Source organism: Bombina bombina, chromosome 7 (genome assembly GCF_027579735.1).
Source record: "Bombina bombina isolate aBomBom1 chromosome 7, aBomBom1.pri, whole genome shotgun sequence".
In the NCBI taxonomy this organism is placed as follows: Eukaryota; Metazoa; Chordata; class Amphibia; order Anura; family Bombinatoridae; genus Bombina; species Bombina bombina.
Genome location: NC_069505.1, coordinates 318873804 through 318895972, shown reverse-complemented (window position 1 = coordinate 318895972; position 22169 = coordinate 318873804). Strand labels below are relative to the sequence as shown.

Here is a 22169-nt window from a genome sequence, read left to right as displayed (position 1 = left end):
ATCCATTGATTCTGAACCTTGCTGCCTCCCTTCACCTATACAGAATCATTGATACTTTCACAACACTTTTAAAACTGCAGTTGTGGTCCTAAAATTCCCCTCTCTCCTTTACAGGGGTGAGATTACCTTCCACAGGCTGACAACTTTTACTAAATTCTACCATTTTGATGTGTTTTCTTCTTCTGAAGCAGTTTTTGGTAGAAAAGTACTTCAGGCAGCGGTTTCAGTTTGAATCTTCTGCTTATGTTTTCATTAAACTTTATTTTGGGTGTGGATTATTTTCAGCAGGAATTGGCTGTCTTTATTTTATCCCTCCCTCTCTAGTGACTCTTGCGTGGAAAGATCCACATCTTGGGTAGTCATTATCCCATACGTCACTAGCTCATGGACTCTTGCTAATTACATGAAAGAAAACATAATTTATGTAAGAACTTACCTGATAAATTCATTTCTTTCATATTCCTGTACAGTCTCCCTTTAAAGGGACAGTCTACACTAAAATTGTTATTGTTTAAAAATATAGATAATACCTTTACTTGTTATATTAATATACTTTATAACATTTAAACCTCTAAATGTCTGCCTGTTTCTAAGCCACTATAGGCAGCCTCTTAATCACATGCTTTTTTATTTACTTTTCACAACAGGAGACTGCTAGTTCATGTGGCCCATATATATAACATTGTGTTAACACCCGAGGAGTTATTTAAGATTTAGCACAACACAGTACTAAATGCAAGTCAATAGATAATAAATCAATAGTCATGTGATCAGGGGGCTGTCAGAAGATGCTTAGATACAAAGTAATCACAGAGGTAAAACGTATATTAATATAACAGTGTTTGTTATGCAAAACTGGGGAATGGGTAATAAAGGGATTATCTTTCTTTAAAAACAATAAAAATTCTATTGTAGACTGTCCCTTTAATTATGTAGCTAGCAGTTTTTCTTGAGATTTGAAATGTATATGGAGCTGTGGTAAAGAAGAATCACATAGCATTGAATAATAAAAAGCACACAAACAGAAGGTAGGTCATACTGATGACACTGCAAGATACATAGAGCTTAAAGATTTAAGAAGGGTGTTTTATATTCATAAAGGGCAACTCCTCTAGCACAGCCGGAGTCTATAAATAAGATATTTACTGCTTACAAGTCACAGATGAGTATTGGATTGCAGAGATAAATAGGAAAGATCTTAGCTCACATGAAAGACAAAAAACATGGAAAGAGAAAATACGCAGCTGTGATTGGGTAGCGGATCAGACTCACATTTATCATCGCACAATTAATAATTTGTGTCTCCCCCTGCTCACAATCAATTGTGCGAGTAAAAGCAGGGGGCTTAAAAAACAGACTTCTGCTTAGTAAAGTATTCAGTTCCAGAATAAAAACAACATTTTAGATGGACTTTAATTCATCCATTCTAATGAAGATACCCTAAATCTTACTTTTTAATATAACAATTAAATTCTAATACCTGTGCTCTGGCCGGACACTTAAAAAGTATTTTTTTGTAAGCGGACGGTTTTGATTGTTCTCCAATCAGTGCTCTAATTACAAAAAAAAATTGTGTGAGTGTCGTATGACTAGAGTGCCGATTGGAGTACAGTTAAAATCCAACACATTTTTGTTAAAGCAATAGAAAGATCAAAATTAAAATGTCCATGGGTGCATTTTTGCATTAAACTTCGATTAGAAAAAGTGCTTCTAGTAAAAGATATTAATGTACGCACATAAGCTGTGAGGGCCGTGCTTCAGCATTACAACACTACACCTTCTCAGAGAGTTAGCTGTGGCTTGTATGACACAAATAGTCACACAACTCCACCAGCTCTATGAGCTTCAATGCTGGTGCAGAGGCCCACACAGCATATTCGCATATGTCACTGAAAAAACAGTAATAACTTTTACTAGAAGAATTTTTGTTAAAGGGACGCTGAACCCAATTTTTTTCTTTCGTGATTCAGATAGAGCAAGCAATTTTAAGCAACTTTTTAATTTACTCCTATTATCAAATTTTCTTCATTCTCTTGGTATCTTTATTTGAAATGCAAGAATGCCGGCCCATTTTTGGTGAGCAAAAAATCCACCAATGAACAAGTGCTGTCCAGTGTTCTAAACCAAACAAACAGCTTAGATGCCTTATTTTTCAAATAAAGATAGCAAGAGAATGAAGAAAAAACTATAATAGGAGTGAATTAGAAAGTTGCTTAAAATTGCATGCTCTATCTGACTTAAAGAAAGAAAAAAAAATTGGGTTTAGTGTCCCTTTAATGGAAGTATATTTCAAAAATACTTCTATTTGAATTTTTTTTTTTGCTTTCTATCCTTTTTAAACACACATTTTTTCTTTCATGATACAGATAGAGCATGCAATTTTGGGCATCTCTGTCATTTATTCCTATTATCAATTTTTCTTCGTTCTCTTGGTATCTGTATTTGAAAAAGCAGGGATGTAAGCTTAGTTGCTTAAACCTGCATGCTCTATCTGAATCATGAAAGAAAAAAAAAATGCGGGTTCCATATCCCTTTAATTGCCACATACTACCATATGCTATTTAAATTTTGTGTTCTAGTTTCAACTCAGCAGCAAAGATGATTTTTTTTGTCAGGCACAAGTATGTCACATTTCCTCATTGAACACCTAAAGAAATGTAAATATTCCCTTCTCACTGTCACTTATAGCGGTTTAAACCTATGGCGTTTACCAAGACAGTGTATTCCAAACCAATCTAGAGTCTTAGGGGTCTATTTAACAAGGGCCAAATGGTCCCTGTTCCCCTTGTTTCCGCGCAAGCCTTCAGGCTCGCCGGAAACAGGAGTTAAGAAGCAGCGGTCTTAAGACCGCTGCCCCTTAACTCATACGCCGCCTCTGAGGCGGCATATAGCAATCCGCCCCCCGATCATGTACGTTCGGGTTGATTGACACCCCCTGCTAGTGGCCGATTGGTCGCGAATCTGCAGGGGGCAGCATTGCACCAGCAGTTCACCAGAACTGCTTGTGCAATGATAAATGCAGACAGCGTATGCTGTCGGCATTTATCGATGTGTTGCGGACATGGTTCGCTATAGCGGATCATGTCCGTCCGCACAATGATAAATGGACCCCTTAAAGTGAAATGGATTCCCCATTCAGAAGCCTGTATTCAGGAAAAAGTCAATATTTTTAATACAAATAGTATAAATCTATAATTAAAGCACTGCATTACAATTATTTATTGAATGGACTCCATAGAGTACAACATGTCATCCGTATAGAAATCTGAAATCTTCAGGATGTACTCCAGAGTTAAAGCCACAATTTTCAGAGATACAGTAAATTGACAAAAAATGTTTAACATAAGGTAAGGCACACATTGATTTACTATACATAACCAGGCTGAACTGGGACAAAAAATAGGTGTGGGCACTTTAAGGATGAGCAGTCAACTTACACTTCCATTTGTTATTTAACCATTCCCCAAGGCACAAGTATATTGTACCCATTTGATTAACAAAAATATTTAATGTTTGTAACACTCTTCTGTATTTTGTAAATAAGTTGTAATTAAATAGTAAAAAAAAGTGAAATGTAATACAAAAACAGAGGCTAATGAAGTACATATTAAAATCAAGAATAACTGCTTCTTGCTCATCAGCCTGTTCAGATAGCTAACAGCTTACATAATTGCAGAGGTAACCCTTTCTATATTAGTTAAAGGGATATTAAACACATCTTGTATTTTGTTTTCTTTGTAAAATTGTGCTTTTCAAGTTTGTTCCATTCTCCCTAGAGAAGCCACAAGCAAAATCGGTAACCTAGGATTTCAAAATGCTGTAAAATGCATAAACCAGCTGTTTGATTTGCAGCATATTCAGGTTACAGATTATTATTTTTTTGGCCTCTCTATGGAGAAGGACAAGAACAGTTTTTACCTAAAGCAATTAAAGGTACAGTAAATGTAAAAACTATGTTATATCATTCCGCACAATTATGTAACATTATCTTAGCAACAGCTTTCAAAATCAAAAGATCTGATAGATTTTACCCCTCAAAGGTGCACTTACCTGGTCTCCTCTCCAGACTCTTCTGGTCATGTCTTCTTTTTCAAAAGCGTTTCACGGGTGCGCTGCCGCTAAGATAATGTTACATAGTATGCAGAATTATGTAACATTATTTTTTACATTTACAGTCCCTTTAATTATCCTTTCAATAAAGAGGCTGAATTGCTGAAAGATGCAGCATTTTTCCCCTTACAGAGTAATAGAGCCCCCTGGAAAACAGCTTCTCACAAGGGGCTGTGAGATTTTAAAAGGTGGTTTCTGCTATTGCTAAAATCTGTCCATTTAAAACAAGCAGAAATTATAATAAAATGTTCTCAGAACAACTTATTTTGAATATGCTTCTTTGTTTTCCATATATTATTCTGCATTTCAAGACAACCTTGCTGGTAATGAAAATACAACTATAGGTAAATAAGACCTACACAGGCTTTAGGAATACACTTCAAATGGGGAAAAAAATTCAAACACACCCCCAAGGAACATAACGTGTTCAGCTGATCTGCTGACACAGCGAGACACATTTTACAAAGCTTAAACAGTATAAAGTGCAATTGTATGTTATAATATCAGATTCCTAAATGCAATTACCTATGAACTATGAAGAGAATAAAACTCACAGTTCAGAGTGTACTATATTTAGTAAAAGTGTCTTGTCCCAAATTGAGCTATAGAGCTTTCATTGCCTCATTTTCCTCATTACCAATGTGTTCCCAATTACTTGTGATACCAGCTGCAGAGTAAATGTATGGGGAGTTTCTTGATGTTTATTGTTCTATTTGAAATAGCTGGTTTTGCTCATTAAATACATCACCCACTGTTCTGAGGAACATGCCTCTTTAGATGGGCTGAACTCTCTACAAATACACACAGTCCAGTAGTTAGGTATTGAAATGTAAATTATATGATGGAGGACCAATGAGCCTGGCTATTTTACATGCAAAAATGCTTCCCTATCTTCCACCCCACTGGAAAGTTGATTTCTGTTGCTGCATTTTGTTTACATTGCTTTTCTCAGAGAATACTGCTGTATTCATGTGTTCAGTATAGGTGGGGATTTCAACAGGCAAAAGTAGCTGTCTAATCACAAAATAAATGTAAAATAGCTGTACGTAAACAATTTAAAGCACTCTTGTAAGTAAAGCAGATCATTGGGAACACATTCAATGGGAGAATTTTTAAAGTACAGCGCCCCTTCAATAAATTTAATTGGAAAACAAATTGGTCTGTGATGTTTAAAGGGACATTCAAGTCATTTTTATATAAACATCAGAAATTCTACAATACATTGCCACAAAATGCTTTTGAAGCATTAAAAACCGTCATTTTGTTAGCAAATTTTGCATTGTTTAGCAGTCCAATACAAATCCCTTGAAAAAAAACTTGAGTACTGTTTATCTTATCTGCTTTGCTGTGGCTAGTTAGGGACAGCTATAAATTAGCTCCTGCACTTCATAAGATAATACTTTGCAAAATGCAGGAGGCTCAAGGTTTTACAATCCACAGTATTCACTCCAGCCTCTACTGGGCTGTGGATAAACTACATTTTTCTTATTTAAATAACAAAAATCAGCTAAAATAACATTTGCAAAACCAATTTCAGTAAACATAATTTCTTTCATGTAATTGGCAAGAGTCCATGAGCTAGTGACGTATGGGATATACAATCCTACCAGGAGGGGAAAAGTTTCCCAAACATCAAAATGCCTATAACTACACCCCTCACCACACCCACAATTCAGTTTTACAAACTTTGCCTCCTATGGAGGTGGTGAAGTAAGTTTGTGCTAAGATTTCTACGTTGATATGCGCTTCTCAGCATTTTGAAGCCCGATTCCTCTCAGAGTACAGTGAATGTCAGAGGGATGTGAAGGGAGTATCACCTATTGAATGCAATGGTTTTCCTCACGGGAGATCTATTTCATAGGTTCTCTTTTATCAGTCGTAGAGATTCATCTCCTACCTCCCTTTTCAGATCAACGATATACTGTCATATACCATTACCTCTACTGATAACTGTTTTAGTACTGGTTTGTCTATCTGCTATATGTGGATGGGTGTCTTTTTGGTAAGTATGTTTTTTATTACTTAAGACACCCCAGCTATGGTTTGGCACTTTATTCATTTATATAAAGTTCTAAATATATGTATCGTACTTATATTTGCCATGAGTCAGGTTAATGTATTTACTTGTGCAGACTGTCAGTTTCATATTGGGAAAATAAACATATTAAGAAATATTTTTTTTCTTACCTGTTTTTCAAATTGACTACATTTTCTTGCAAATTGCGGGCAGTATTAGGCTAGACTTTATTGCGTCATTCTTGGCACGCAAATTTTTTGGCGCTAAAGTAAATCCGTTGATGCAAGTTCGTCATTTTTGGCGTCGTAGTTGACGCTGAGTCCTTACACAGGGTTGCGTCATTAGTGACGCAAGGGTGTCATTTCCGGATGTTGTTGGCGCCAAAAAATTTCAGTTACGTTGTGCGTCATAATTTTTTTCATTAATTTATTACCCCATTGCTATTTGCCTATTGCCTTTTTCTATGTCAGAGGGATATGCTATTTGCATTTTTTCCCATTTCTGAATCTGTCATATAAGGAAATTGATAATTTTGCTTTATATGTTGTTTTTTCTTTAACATTTTGCAAGATGTCTCAATCTGATCCTGTCTCAGAAGTATCTGTTGTAACTTTGCTGCCTGACATCGGTTCTACCAAAGCTAAGTGCATTTGTTGCAAGATTGTGGATAATGATTTATCCTCCTCTGATGAGGATCTATCTGATTCAGACGATCCTTCCTCAGATATTGACACTAACAAATCTACTTATTTATTTAAAATAGAGTATATTTGTTCTTTGTTAAAAGAAGTGTTAATTACTTTGGATATTGAGGAAGCTAGTCCTCTTGACGTTAAGACTAGTAAATGTTTAAATGCTGTTTTTAAACCTCCTGTGGTTACTCCAAAGGTTTTTCATATTCCTGATGCTATTTCTGATATGATTTCTAAGGAATGGAATAAGCCGAGTACTTCTTTTATTCCTTCTTCAAGGTTTAAAAAAATGTATCCTTTACCAGCAATTTCAATAGAGTTTTGGGAAAAGATCCCCCTAAGTTGATGGGGCTATTTCTACTCTTGCTAAACGTACCACTATTCCTATGGAAGATAGTACTTCTTTTAAAGATCCTTTAGATAGGAAACTTGAATCTTATCTAAGGAAAACCTATTTATTCAGGTCATCTTCTCAGGCCTGCAATTTATTTGGCTGATGTTGCGGCTGCATCAACTTTTTGGTTGGAGAATTTAGCGCAACAAGAATTGGATTCTGACATATCCAGGATTGTTTGCTTATTGCAACGTGCTAATCATTTTATTTGTGATGCCATTTTTGATATTATCAAAATTGATGTTAGATCCTTGTCTTTAGCTATTTTAGAGCTTTGTGGCTTAAATCTTGGAATGCTGATATGACGTCTAAGTCTAGATTACTATCTCTTTCTTTCCAAGGTAATAATTTATTTGGTTCTCAGTTGGATTCTATTATTTCAACTGTTACGGGGGAGAAGAGAGTTTTTTTGCCTCAGGATAAAAGACCTAAATGTAAATCTAAGCCTTCTAATCATTTTCGTTCCTTTCGTCTAAATAAGGAACAAAAACCAAATCCTTCCCCAAAGGAATCTGTTTCCAATTGGAAGCATTCCTCAAATTGGAATAAATCCAAGCCTTTTAAGAAACCAAAGTCAGCCCCTAAGTCCACATGAAGGTGCGGCCCTCATTCCAGCTCAGCTGGTAGGGGGCAGATTAAGGTTTTTCAAGGATGTTTGGATAAATTCTATCCAAAATCAATGGATTCAGAGCAGTGTCTCTCAGGAGTACCAAATAGGATTCAGAGTAAGACCTCCTGTGAGAAGATTTTTTCTCTCACGCATCCCAGCAAATCCAGTAAAAGCTCAGGCTTTCCTGAAGTATGTTTCAGACCTGGAGTTTTCAGGGGTAATTATGCCAGTTCCTTTTCAGGAACAAGGTCTGGGGTTTTATTCAAATCTATTCATTGTCCCAAAGAAGGAAAATTCATTCAGACCAGTTCTGGATCTGAAAATTTTGAATCGTTATGTAAGAGTGCCAACTTTCAAAATGGTGACTATAAGGACTATTCTGCCTTTTGTTCAGCAAGGACATTATATGTCCACAATAGACTTGCAGGATGCATACCTTCATATTCCAATTCATCCAGAACATTATCAGTTCCTGAGATTCTCTTTTCTAGACAAGCATTACCAATTTGTTGCACTTCCATTTGGCCTAGCAACAGCTCCAAGAATCTTTTCAAAGGTTCTCAGTGCCCTACTCTCTGTAATCAGAAAGCAGGGTATTGCGGTGTTTCCTTATTTGGACGATATCTTGGTACTAGCTCAGTCTTTACATTCTGCAGAATCTCACACGAATCAACTAGTGTTGTTTCTTCGAAAACATGGTTGGAGGATCAATTTGTCAAAAAGTTTCTTCATTCCTCAGACAAGGGTCACATTTTTAGGTTTCCAGATAGATTCAGTGTCCATGACTCTGTCTCTAAGAGACAAGAGACGTTTAAAATTGGTTGCAGCCTGTCGGCACCTTCAGTCTCAGTCATTCCCTTCAGTGGCTTTGTGCATGGAAGTTTTAGGTCTCATGACTGCAGCATCGGACGCAATTCCTTTTGCTCATTTTCACATGAGACCTCTCCAGCTTTGTATGCTGAATCAATGGTGCAGGGATTATACAAAGATATCACAATTAATATCCTTAAATCCCAATGTTCGACACTCTCTGACGTGGTGGTTAAATCACTAGCGTTTAGCTCAAGAGGCTTCTTTTGTTCGCCCAACCTGGACTGTGATCACTACAGATGCAAGTCTTTCAGGTTGGGGAGCTGTTTGGGGATTTCTGACAGCACAAGGGGTTTGGAAATCTCAAGAGGCAAGATTACCAATCAATATTTTAGAACTCTGTGCAATTCTCAGAGCTCTTCAGTTTTGGCCTCTGTTGAAGAGAGAACCATTCATTTTTTTTCAGACAGACAATATCACAACAGTGGCATATGTCAATCATTAAGGTGGGACTCACAGTCCCCAAGCTATGAAGAAAGTATCTTGGATACTTGTTTGGGCAGAATCCAGCTCCTGTCTAATTTCTGCGGTTCATATTCCAGGTGTAAACAATTGGGAGGTGGATTATCTCAGCCGTCAGACTTTACATCTGGGGGAGTGGTCCCTCCATCCAGATGTGTTTTTTCAGATTGTTCAGATGTGGGTTCTTCCAAAGATAGATCTGATGGCCTCTCATCTAAACAAGAAATTTCCCAGATACCTGTCCAGGTCCAGGGATTTTCAGGCGGAAGCAGTGGATGCACTGACATTTCCTTGGTGTTATCATCCTGCTTATATTTTCCTGCCTCTAGTTCTACTTCCAAGAGTGATTTCCAAAATCATCATGGAACGATCGTTTGTGTTGCTGGTGGCTCCAGCATGGCCTCACAGGTTTTGGTATGCGGATCTTGTTCGGATGTCCAGTTGCCAACCTTGGCCACTTCTGTTAAGGCCGGACCTACTGTCTCAAGGTCCGTTTTTCCATCAGGATTTCAAATCATTAAATTTGAAGGTATGGAAAATGAATGCTTAGTGCTAAGTCATAGAGGTTTCTCTGACTCAGTGATTAATACCATGTTACAAGCTCGTAAATCTGTCTCTAGGAAGATTTATTATCGAGTTTGGAAGACTTACCTTTCATGGTGTTCTTCTCATAAATTCTCTTGGCATTCTTTTAGAATTCCTAGAATTTTACAGTTTCTTCAGGATGGTTTGGATAAGGGTTTGTCTGCAAGTTCTTTGAAGGGACAAATCTCTGCTCTTTCTGTTTTATTTCACAGAAAGATTGCTAAACTTCCTGATATTCACTGTTTTGTAAGGCTTTAGTTCGTATTAAGCCTGTCATTAAATCAATCTCTCCTCCTTGGAGTCTTAATTTGGTTTTGAGGGCATTACAGGCTCCTCCATTTGAACCTATACATTCTTTGGACATTAAACTACTTTCTTGGAAAGTGTTGTTCCTTTTAGCCATTTCTGCTGCTAAAAGAGTTTCTGAGCTATCTGCTCTTTCTTGTGAATCTCATTTTCTGATTTTTCATAAGGATAAGGCGGTTTTGCAGACTTCATTTAAATTTTTACATAAGGTTGTGAATTCTAACAACATTAGTAGAGAAATTGTTGTCCCTTTCTTGTGTCCTAATCCTAAGAATTCTTTGGAAAGTTCCTTACATTCTTTGGATGTGGTGAGAGCTTTGAAATATTATGTTGAAGCTACTAAAGATTTCAGGAAGACTTCTTGGTTAAAGCTTTTGATTTATCAAGCTTATTTGGAGTCGGGTCAGGCCCCGCCTCAGAGAATTACAGCTCATTCTACTAGATCAGTCTCCACTTTTGCTTTTTACTCCTTTCTTTATCACCCCACTTCTTGGCTATTTGTTAAACTGAATTGTGGGTGTGGTGAGGGGTGTATTTATAGGCATTTTGAGGTTTGGGAAACTTTGCCCCTCCTAGAGAACAGATAAAATAAGATATGTAATGAGAAGGGGAAATTATATCATAGATTCATTTGTTCTGGATCAGAAATCTTCAGTCTGATAGCAATTAGTCTGGGACCATCTGCATGAACTATTGATGTATCAAGGTGTTTATATCTCCAGAAGCTGTGTACAACTGATGACAATTTAAGACAGATTTTACAACAATAGCAATATACACTAGCATTGTCTGGAGGCTGATAGCACATTTAAAGGGACAGTCAACTCTAAAATTATTATTATTTAAAAAGATAGATAATCCCTTTATTAACCATTCCCTAGTTTTGCACAGCCAACCTGGTTATATTAAGATACTTTTTAGCTCTGTGATTACCTTGTATCTAAGCCTCTTCTGGCAGCCCCCTAATCACATGGCTATTTATTTGCATTTTAAATAATTAGTGTTGGGTCATGCTCAACTCCACTGGAGAGAGCACAATGTTATCTGTATGGCCCACATGAACTAGCAGTCTCTTGTTGTGAAAAGCTAATAAAAAAGCATGTGATAAGAGGATGTCTGCAGTGGCTTAGAAACAGAAATACATTTAGAATAGTTGAATAAATATATATATTTTGTTATTTAACAATTTGAATTTTCAAAACAGATATTTGATTAATACAGCCATTCTCATTGCGAGACAGCTTATTCTTAAATCTTGGAAGGATAAGCATAGTCCCAGTTTCAGTCTCTTTTTTAAAGAAATTAGATTACAAATAGCAGTGGAGCAATACAACGCTTTGTCCACTTCTGAGAACAAATTATTTTTGAATAAATGGGATAAGGTTCTTATATTTTTCCCATTAGCATTTCAACTTCAAATTCTCCAGCCTATGAGGCAATCGCCTGAATTCATCCTTGCGATTCTTGCTACTGATTGGTATCCTGCGGAATGGAAGCACATTTTGTAGGGTGGGGTGAGTTTGGAGGGGTCGAGGGCTGAGAGAGTTCTCTTCCGTTTTTGTTTTTTCCATAATAGTAAAAACGACAACAAATAGGTATGTTTGGGATATTTGTTATTTTTATCTGGGAACTCGAGGATTGAATACATATTTTTGGAAGGAATTCTAAAGTATGTTTTTACAGAGTATGTATGTTTTTTTTGTTTTTTTTTCCTTTCTACTATGGAATATTTTGCTTGGTTTGATACTACGTCTGCAAATATTGTATTACTGACTATTTATATTGATAACCTTCCTATGTTCTGTTATCATTCTGTATTATTGTATAATCATGCCTTTTTGTTAGATAATAAAAAGATATATAAAAAAGAAAGAAAGAAATTTAGAGGTTTAAATGTTATAAAATATATTAATATAATAATGTTGGTTGTGAAGATCTGGGGGAATAGGTAGTAAAAGTGTTATCTATCTTTTTAAACAAGAACAATTTTGTCGTTGACTGTACCTTTAACTAGTTGTCACCCAGACATGAGGATAACGAGTAAACAACTAGACAAGACTGTAGCTAGACACAAATTATTTAGAATGGTTAAACAAACTCACGTGAGCGGTTTCTCTAGACGACTTCTTTGTGATCCAATCACTTCTCCCAAAGTGCAAAACATCTGTCCCAAGAAATCCTAAGGACCAAAAAATGCAATCACATGTAACTGGGATATAGTATACAAATCTTAAAATATTAGGGTAATAGGTGACAGCTGGGGAGTAACATGTTCAGGAACGTAATTAAAAGGGACAATCATTCAAAATTAAACTTTCATGATTCAGATTGAACATATAATTTTAAGCAACTTTACAATCTACTTTGATTATCTAACTTGCTTCATTATCTTGAAATGGTTTGTTTAAGATCATATCTAGGTAGGCTAAGGAGCAGCAATGGAATACTGGGAGCTAGCTAGTGATTGGTGGCTGCACATATGTCTCTTGTCATTGGCCCACACTATCTATCCAGCAAGGTTACACTAGTGCATTGCTGCTCCTTCAACAAAGGATACAAACAAAAAGTAAATTTGAAAGTTGGTGAAAATGGTATGTGCTATCTAATTCATGAAAAGAAAAAATGGGGATTCATGTTCTTTAAATAAATCTATGTAAAACATATAAAAGGGCAGTAAGAATATGCTCTAATGTGTTTTGGAAGTGGGTTAAAGCAATTGTTTAAATCAGATCTGGACTGGCAAAACACAGCTGGTGTGACGCACTTGTCTGCTGAGTCAATCAAGGGAGCCAACATGCGTAGCTGCCAACCACCAATCATATTCAGTTCAAGATCGCCAGTGAATTGCCACTCCAGAGTTGACTTTATGGTTTAACTCCTGCAATAGTGCAACCCAGAAGCCAGATAGCCACTGGCTCCTAACTTTTTGGGTTATTCTTCATAGATCTATTTTGCAAATACCACTGTCTGGGTCCTAAAAATATGTCCGGCTCGTAAATATTCTTACTGGCTCCTAAATTTTAAACAGATTTGTCGAGTCATGTCTTAAAGCATTTTTATATCTCCTTAATGCACCTTTAAAACAAGCCTGCACGCTTAGCTACTCAACAGAGACCACTTAAATATTTTGCCAGGCTTTTGGTTCAGTAAAACATTTAAAAGTAGTAGACACCACAGGAACAAATTAAAATCTGTTAGACAATAACTTTGTATATACAAAAACATAGCCGATTTACTTTCGAAACATTTTACACTGTTTAAGACTTGATGTAAACCATTATTATTTTTATTAATAGTATAGCTCAGAACTACATGAAGAACTCTACTGCTGCTTAGCGTACCCTCAGCTTAGTGCTCAAGTGATATCCATCATCAATTTTAATGGGCGCCCCAACAGAAGTCTAATATGTAATAGATTTAGCTCACCTGCACTAGCCGTTATGAAGATGTTAGCGCCGCTAGAACAGTGCTCGACAAATCCGTTTAAAAAGTAGAAGCCAGTAAGAATGTTTAGGAGGCAGACATACTTTTAGGAGCCAGGCAGTGGTATTTCTATATAGATATATGGAGAATAAACCAAAAACGTTAGGAGCCAGAGGTAGAATTCTAATGGCCAGTTGCTCCCTGGCTCCTGGGTTTGTCAAGCCCTACACTAGACTATTGATTAGGCAATAAAAAAATAATTTTGGACTTGTAATATGAGCAAAGTGTATTATGTATTAGAACATAATAATTATTTTGGACCGGTTATATAATTCTGTTAATTCAATATATGAAAACAGTGGTTACCAACTTTGCAGCAGGGTAATTTGTTCAATATAATTGCACTCTGAATTATATTAATTGCAATTGATAATACAAATAGAGCATGAATCCTTTTAGCTGTGATACATCTATTACTTATACAGACACCATATTAATAAGCAAAAATAGCTTTATTAATTAGAAAATAATCAATACTAAATAATAGCAATATAATCAATAAACATTTCAAAGAAATGAACTACATTCGTAAAATAAATGGTTCAAGCATAAACACTACAATTTTTATATAACTATCACTAACTAGATAAATTAACACAAGTCTAAACTACGCAATTATCACATAAGACATTTCAGAATTATTTTTAATAGTGATAGTTTGATTGGCAACAAATAACAGAACCTTTACATTCTGACACGAATCAGGTATGTTTATATTTGTGGCAAATCATAAGAAAAAAGATCATTTTATTACCACATTGCTGGTCAACCCAGTGTTATCAGGTGACATGAATTAATTAAAAAAAAATATCTGTGACCCTAAAAAGGTCAATCAATATTTATTAGTTCGCCTGATTAAATAGAAATAAGAGAAATTTCAAATGAATGCAAAATTTAAATTAGATCAGCATTAATATTTCAGGTCAGACAGTTTTATCAGTTTACAGGCACAAAATGAAATGAATCCTCCCCTTGAGAGTATAGGTCTGGGCATTAGGTCATCTGCCAATCTCAATAGACCAAGCAAGACTCAGCAATTTTAAACTAAATTTTGTAATCTCAATACTATTGGACCTCAGCAGACTATCAGGAAATATTAAGATAGCTCTTTTTTATATCTATTCTAGAATCTAGAAGTAATGCTGCTCTCTGCACTTGTTTTCGTGGCCCCTGGGTAAAAAAAGAACTAAGAATATATGTGCCATAGTTTTTGTAGCCCCATAAAGAAATTAACTAAAAATGTGTGCTTTGGGGTGGCCACACCTTAAAAGAGATCTCTAGAAGGAGGAACAGCAGACAGGGGGTACCCTGCAATATTACCGAAATCTGGTCATGTGATGTTTGAAAGAAATACACTAGTGCGTGTTTAATAGCCATGGATTTAAATTATTAACCCCTTAGTGACCAGACCCTTTTTTTCAATTTTCTTACCGTTAATTGCGGTGTTTGTGTTTAGCTGTAATTTTCCTCTTACTCATTTACTGTACCCACACATATTATATACCGTTTTTCTCGCCAATAAATGGACTTTCTAAAGATACCATTATATTTATCATATCATATCATTTACTATAAAAAATATATAAAATATGATGAAATTTATCTTTTTTTAAAAAACACACTTTTTCTAATTTTGACCCCCAAAATCTGTTACACATCTACAACCACCAAAAAACACCCATGCTAAATAGTTTATAAATTTTGTCCTGAGTTTAGAAATACCCAATGTTTACATGTTCTTTGCAAGTTATAGGGCAATAAGTACAAGTAGCACTTTGCTATTTCAGAAACCATTTTTTTTTTTAAATCAGCGATAGTTACATTGTAACACTGATATCTGTCAGGAATCCCTGAATAACCCTTCACATGTATATATATATACATTTTTAGTAGACAACCCAAAGTATTGATCTAGGCCCATTTTGGTATATTTCATACCACCATTTCACCGCCAAATGCGATCAAATAAAATAAATCGTTAAGTTTTTAACAAACTTTAGGTTTCTCAATGAAATGATTTACAAACAGCTTGTGCAATTATGACACAAATGGTTGTAAATGCTTCTCTGGGATCCCCTTTGTTCAGAAATAGCAGACATATATGGCTTTGGCATTGCTTTTTGGTAATTAGAAGGCCCCTAAATGCCGTTGTGCACCACACTTGTATTATGCCCAGCAGTGAAGGGGTTAATTGGGTAGCTTGTAAAGTTCATTTTAGCATTAGTGTAGAGATTAGCCTCCCAACTTACACATCCCACCCCCTGATTCCTCGCTGACCCCTCTCAAACAGCCCTCTTACCTCCTCCACCCCCAAAGGTCACCCCAATCTTAAAGGGACAGTCAAGTCTAAAAAAAACTTTCATGATTCAAATAGGGCATGTGATTTTTAAACAACTTTCCAATTTACTTTTATCACCAATTTTGCTTTGTTCTTTTGTTTTTTTAGTTGAAAGCTAAACCTAGGAGGTTCATTTGCTAATTTCTTAGACCTTGAAGGCCGTCTCTAATCTAAATGCATTTTGACAGTTTTTCACCACTAGAGGGCGTTAGTTCATGTGTTTCATATAGATAACATTGAGCTCATGCACGTGAAGTTATTTTGGAGTGAGCACTAATTGGCTAAAATGCAAGTCTGTCAAAAGAACTGAAATAAGGTGACAGTTTGCAGAGACTTAAATACAATGTAACCACAGAGGTATGAAGTATATTATTATAACTGTGTTGGCTATGCAAAACTAGGGGATGGGTAATCTAAGGTAAGGGATTATCTATCATTTAAACAACAACAATTCTGGTGTTGACTGTCCCTTTAAGTACTGGCAGAAAGTCTGCCAGTATAAAAATAAAAAGTTTTTCTGTATTTATTTGTTTATATATATTTTCTGCAGGGAAATATCGTCCCTTACCTCCCAACCTCTCAACCTCCCTGACCCCACAAAAAGCTCTCTAACCCTCCCCCCTTTAACTATTAGCCACCATGTTAGGTACTGGCAGCTGTCTGCCAGTACCCATTTTGCTACAATGTTTGGCTTTATTTGATATTTTTTATAAATATAAACTTTTTTCCATAGTGTAGCTGCCCCCCCTTATTTCCCTACCCCCTCCCAGGTCATTTTCCAAACTATTATCTCCCTTTCCATCCTTCCAATGCACTAGACTCCTTTCCATAGTGTAGCAGTCCCACCCGCTCCTGCCCCCTACAGAACCCTCCTACCCACTCCTGCCCCTCTATTACGCCCCTCCCGCCCCTCTCACACACCCTCCCGTCCCTCCTCCCGCCCCACTCCTGCCCCACTCCCGCCTCCTGCAGTGATGGGCCGCCCACCCACCTCCTGGTTTTTGTAGGACGTGCCTTGCACGTCCTCGGTCGTTAAGGGGTTAATCTGCAGCCCCATGTGTTAGGAAGTGGACCCTCACTGGTCTAGATAATCATCTTGAGAGTGATAATTATGGTCTATTTTTCCACTTTACCATTTTTAAATGTGGCCCCAAAAAGCTAAATTGTAATCATCTATCTATCCCCTATATGACATATGGGTATACAAACAGTATATATCAAAAGTAGCTATCTTAAATGGGAAACAAAAATAAAATTGATATGCAATATTTCCTTGCAATTGTTTATATCCCCATTAAAATGAGAACATTTCCAACCGCCATGTTAAAACATCAATAGGACTAAAGAAATATAAATGCCCGTCACTGCGCTGTGCTTGGTTCTCATGCCGTGTCTTTCGTGAGCGCAAAGCTTCCGTGCAATATTTTTGTGCTTCACTCGTAATCTGGAGCTAAATAAAATAAGTAGCAATCTGTCATCACTATTTCCAAATAGTATTAAAGGGAGACTGTATTAAAAAAAAAACTGTTCTGTCATCCATATAAAATAGCAGCATTTAACCCTTTAACTTCTGGAACGTTTCCCACAACTGCGCTTGAGCTGTTTTTTATTGCTCTCATTACATTTACACATACATTTCAACTTTTTTGTCTGTGAGGTTCTCACACTAATTATACCTATTTTTTTCAGCAGACCAAGTATTTTTAGAAAATAAATTAAGTTATCATAATATGGGGAAACCCACCATATGAAATATTAATAATAATTACAAATTATAACTCTTCTATGGCATACACAGTTGAAGGGACATGAAACCCAAAGATTTTCTTTCATGATTTGGGTAAAGTGTACAATATTAACCAACTTTCCAGTTAAATTCTATTATCACATTTGCTTCATTCTCTTGGTATCATTTGTTGAAGGAGCAGCAATGCCCTACTGGTTCTAACTGAACACATGGGTGAGCCAATGGCAATAGACATAAATATGCAGCCACCAATCAGCAGCAATGCACTTCTGGGATTTAGCTGAAAGCATCTGATGGGAAAATGGCCTGAGACAAATGTGTGTAGCCACCAATCACCAGCTAGTTCCCAGTAGTGGAAGATATATAAATATTATTTTCAAGAAAGGATAACAAGAGAACAATGCAAATTTGAAAATAGAAATTAATTTAAAAGTATCTAAAAATGTCATGCTCTATCTGAATCATGCAAGTTTAATTTTTGACCTTCGTATTCCTTTAAAATGAGCAGTTAAAAATCAGAATGTTTTATTTTTTGTTACAGTGCACCTTCATTTACACAGAAAATGAGTAGGTATAAAATAGCCAACCATACAAATATTACATACATTCTAAAATCACACAAAATTTGGATTTCCCAGAGGGGTGGTTTAACCATTTTGACAATGTACAGTATATAGTGTATATTTCTACTCCTGTCCAAAAAAATTGTTCCACCAAAACTCATCCTATATAGAATTTCACACAATATCTAGGGTTGTCACCTCAGCCATGTTTTCCTGGACACTTATGAGTTATACATGCTGGTGGGCCAGGGTGTGCAGGGAGGAACATGAATAGTGCTGTAGAGGTTTACTATTCATGTGCTGTCCAGAGGTGAAATTCATTCATATTCCCCTCTGCACACCCTGCAGCATGTGTAACTCATAAGTGTCCAGGAAAACATAGCTGAGGTGGGAACCCTAACAATATCATCTATTTTTACCTTCACCCACTTTTCCATTGATTTTGATTCTTAGTTTTTTAAAGGGACATAATACTCATATGCTAAATCACTTGAAAGTGATGCAGCATAACTGTAAAAAGCTGACAAGAAAATATAACCTGAGCATCTCTATGTAAAAAGGAAGATATTTTACCTAAAAATTTCTTCAGCTTACAAAAGTATGTGCTCTGGTAACAGTTATACTTCAGCTGTAAGTGGAAAAAAAAACAATAGCCATTCAGCAGTGCTGAAGTCATGCATTGCTTTGCTGTGATCTCATGAGAGTTTACTAAAATCTCACGAGATTTCATAGTAAATTTGTTTAAACTGAATAGGTAAATAACATGACTGTGCCTGCGCAGGACGAGTATCCTGATTGGCTCCTTAAAGTCCCTGTACAATGGGGTGTGAATACTTAGAAAAGTTTGAGGTAAATATCTTCCTTTTTTTTTACATAGAGATGTTGAGGTGATCTAGTCAGCATTTTACAGCTATGCTGCATCACTTTCAAGTACTTCAACATTTGGGTATCATGTCCCTTAAATAGTTGAGGAAAACATGGATTTATGAATCATAAAATGAACAACAACAAAAATGAGGCGACCACTTACTTCCAGGTTATTACTACTATAACAATCACTTTATAGCTATAAGGATATGAAAACCTTTATTTGAACTATTGAACCTCACTCTTACAAAAGTGGAGTCTTACAAAATATTATTATGGTGAGGGAGTTATTATCGCCTCTTAATGTTAGAACCAACAAAATAGAACCAGTACTATAGAGGTATTTGTCGTGCATGTGTCTCCAAGAGGTTAAATATGAAGCATTTTTTGCTTGAAAAAATATTACGTAAAAGCTTAACCTCAATTGTACATTTCCTACTAATGCTAATTAGTATTAACAGAAAGAACCTAGGAACCAATCAGTATCAACAGGAAGTACCTTTCAGCCAATAAGCATCAGTATCCAGTAGGAAGTGCTTAATCACCCAAATGAGCATAAGTATACTAATGCAGTTGTATTAGTTTCAAATTAAATTTATAAAAGTTTAGGCTTTTTTCATGCAAGGCAAAAACGAAATCAACACATTTAAACACTGCTCCTTTACATAAATGAGAGAATGTTTTTAGTATGGCGTCTTTTAAAAGGAAAACCTATTTCTGCGAAAACTGCATCTGAATGTAGCATCAAAAAATGTCAGTTTTACAAACTCCACATAAAAATCGTTACTATGTACGTGCCCCAACATTCAGCATATTAACACAATATTATATTAACCATTATGGGCCAGATTACAAGTGACGCGCTAAATATTGCTTGTGAGAAAGCTATATTAGTGCTCCACTGAGTAATACCAGCGCATCCTAATGTGCGCTGGTATTACAAGTTGACAGCAATGCGAACGCATTGCTGAGAAGCATTACGCTCATGAGAGTGTTATTCCATAGGCTCCAATGGAAACCTCATTCTCATGCTGTGAGACACGGCATGAGATGCTCACACAGCGAAGGGGGTAAGTAGCGAAAGTGATGGCCGCAAAGTGTAAATATACATATATATTTACTGGGGACACACAGTTCCCATAGACTGCAATGTAAAGGCACTTTTCAGTTCCATGTTTTTCTCTAACACCCCATAGCCGCCGATTTTAACTCCTAAAAACTGCTAAGTGCAGTTTTCTTTTTTTTTTCTTTAAATGCTACATTTTTTTCTTTTTTTTAAAGAAAATTAACACAGGAATTTGGGGCACATTTATAAAATGAACCAGAAATCGGATCTCTGGTTAATTTTATAAGTACTAATTGCTACCGCAAGTTTGCTTTGGCAATAACCAGCCAATTTGTAATGGCTGGTTATTTATCGCACGCCTGCAAACGGGCAAATTTGCCCAATTACGGGTATGCAATAAGTTAGCTTTCCACTTGTAATCTAGCCCTATATATGAAAAGTTAAATTAGATTATAGGGGCGCCAAATAATCATATTAAAAACAATGCAATTAAACACAATCAAAGAAAGATAAAAACAACTAAAATAAATAGTATGTTTGATGATATAAGAGTCCAATAGTAAAAGATTCCACACACAGGCTGCTCCACTTCCAATTGTATAATTATCAACAAAAGTAGATATTCTAGAAGACAACGCATTTCTCAGTCTGCTAACTGTTCATCAGGCATAAAGATGAAACAGTCAGACTAAGAAGCGCGTATAGCTGATAGCTCCAGTATTTCTTTGTGCAGTAGGGTGGTCTAATATGCATTTTGTATGTGTGGGTTGAGTAGATCTCTTGAAGAACCCCCTGCTTTATTACCAGCTTGATGTTTGCCGAAAGGAATGGCATACAGATATGTTGCAGTACACTTTATACAGAGAGCAGTTCCCCAGAGTGCCGGTCAGCTGGAGACTGTGCTTATTACTGCTGTTCAGCTGAAACGCGTCAGTGGGTCCTAGATTACCCTACCAACCTTCCACCTTCGAGGGTACACCATTGAAAGTTTTTATCAAGTTGTCACAAATAAAGGAACTTTTCTATTGCTGAAATCGCTGGAAGTGCTCCTTTTCTCTTTGTTGGAATTACGCATCGTATAGGATATGCTGTGAAGCACTCCGGCAAGCCTTAACCCTTACCTGTAGCTGCCACTCCCACTATTCCATACGCGAGCGGAGATCCCGTGATGTCACACGCCACAAGACAGGCAAGCCAAGGGGAGTGAACGGAGCCGACAGTTTTGGCATCTGGATGGAAGCAGAACCTCACAGGAAGCCAGTAAGTAGCAAGGAACGCTAACTACAAAGGACGTGAGGAGATCCAAACAGAAGTCGGGAGACCATGAGTACATACCCCCATTTGAGGCTGAGCCAGGGAGGAAAGTGTCAAAAGATATTCAACGTAATAGTGGGAGTGTGTGCACGAATAGGAACTAGCTACAGGGTTTGTTATTATTTGTAAGGGTAGACAATTAGCAAGTGTCTTATACCACAGTTCACTGCGCTTATTGCGCCATTGTTTTTGGTGCCATCATAAAGCGTGAGTAATTTTCTTCTATGAATTTCACATATTTGAGCTTTACAAGTATACGTCATGTGACGCCACTTTTTTCCTTGTGTCTTCTAGAATATATAAAGCTATAAAAAATAAATTGTGTATGTATGTTTTTTTTCTCTCTAAATAACTTGCACTGAAATACTGTTAATTGTTCCCCCAGAGAGCTGCAATATTGATTTTGAAGCATCACGATAATTCTCAAATAGCTTTTAGCTAAAAAGACAAAAGCGTGACCGAGGGAACGTTCAAAACAGCCGCTCCTATGAGAATAATTATCAATGTTTTAATACCAAATAGAAAAAATATACGTACAGAACTTCTTTCCACAGCACAACATTTGTATGTACAATCTTTAGAACTTTGCAATATTTATTACAGGTGAGAGTTTTCCTTTAAAGAACTACAAAGGAAGTTATCGTGGTGTAAAACAAGGGTCTTTATTTTTTAATATAACAACAAAAGGATCTTTCTTTTTTCATAGAAGTATCCATACATGTAAAGAATTAGGCATGAAGTGAAC

At 36.4% G+C, this 22169-nt stretch overlaps 1 protein-coding gene across 1 annotated transcript in view; it reads right to left on the bottom strand.

The window, feature by feature from the left end:
* The window catches only part of CPNE9 (copine family member 9), a 929037-nt gene that overhangs the window by 437879 nt on the left and 468989 nt on the right, over positions 1–22169 (bottom strand). Inside the window, exon 7 of the mRNA XM_053720970.1 lies at positions 12149–12225. Within this exon, the coding sequence (XP_053576945.1) occupies positions 12149–12225 (77 nt within the window). The remainder of the gene's footprint in view (positions 1–12148; positions 12226–22169) is intronic.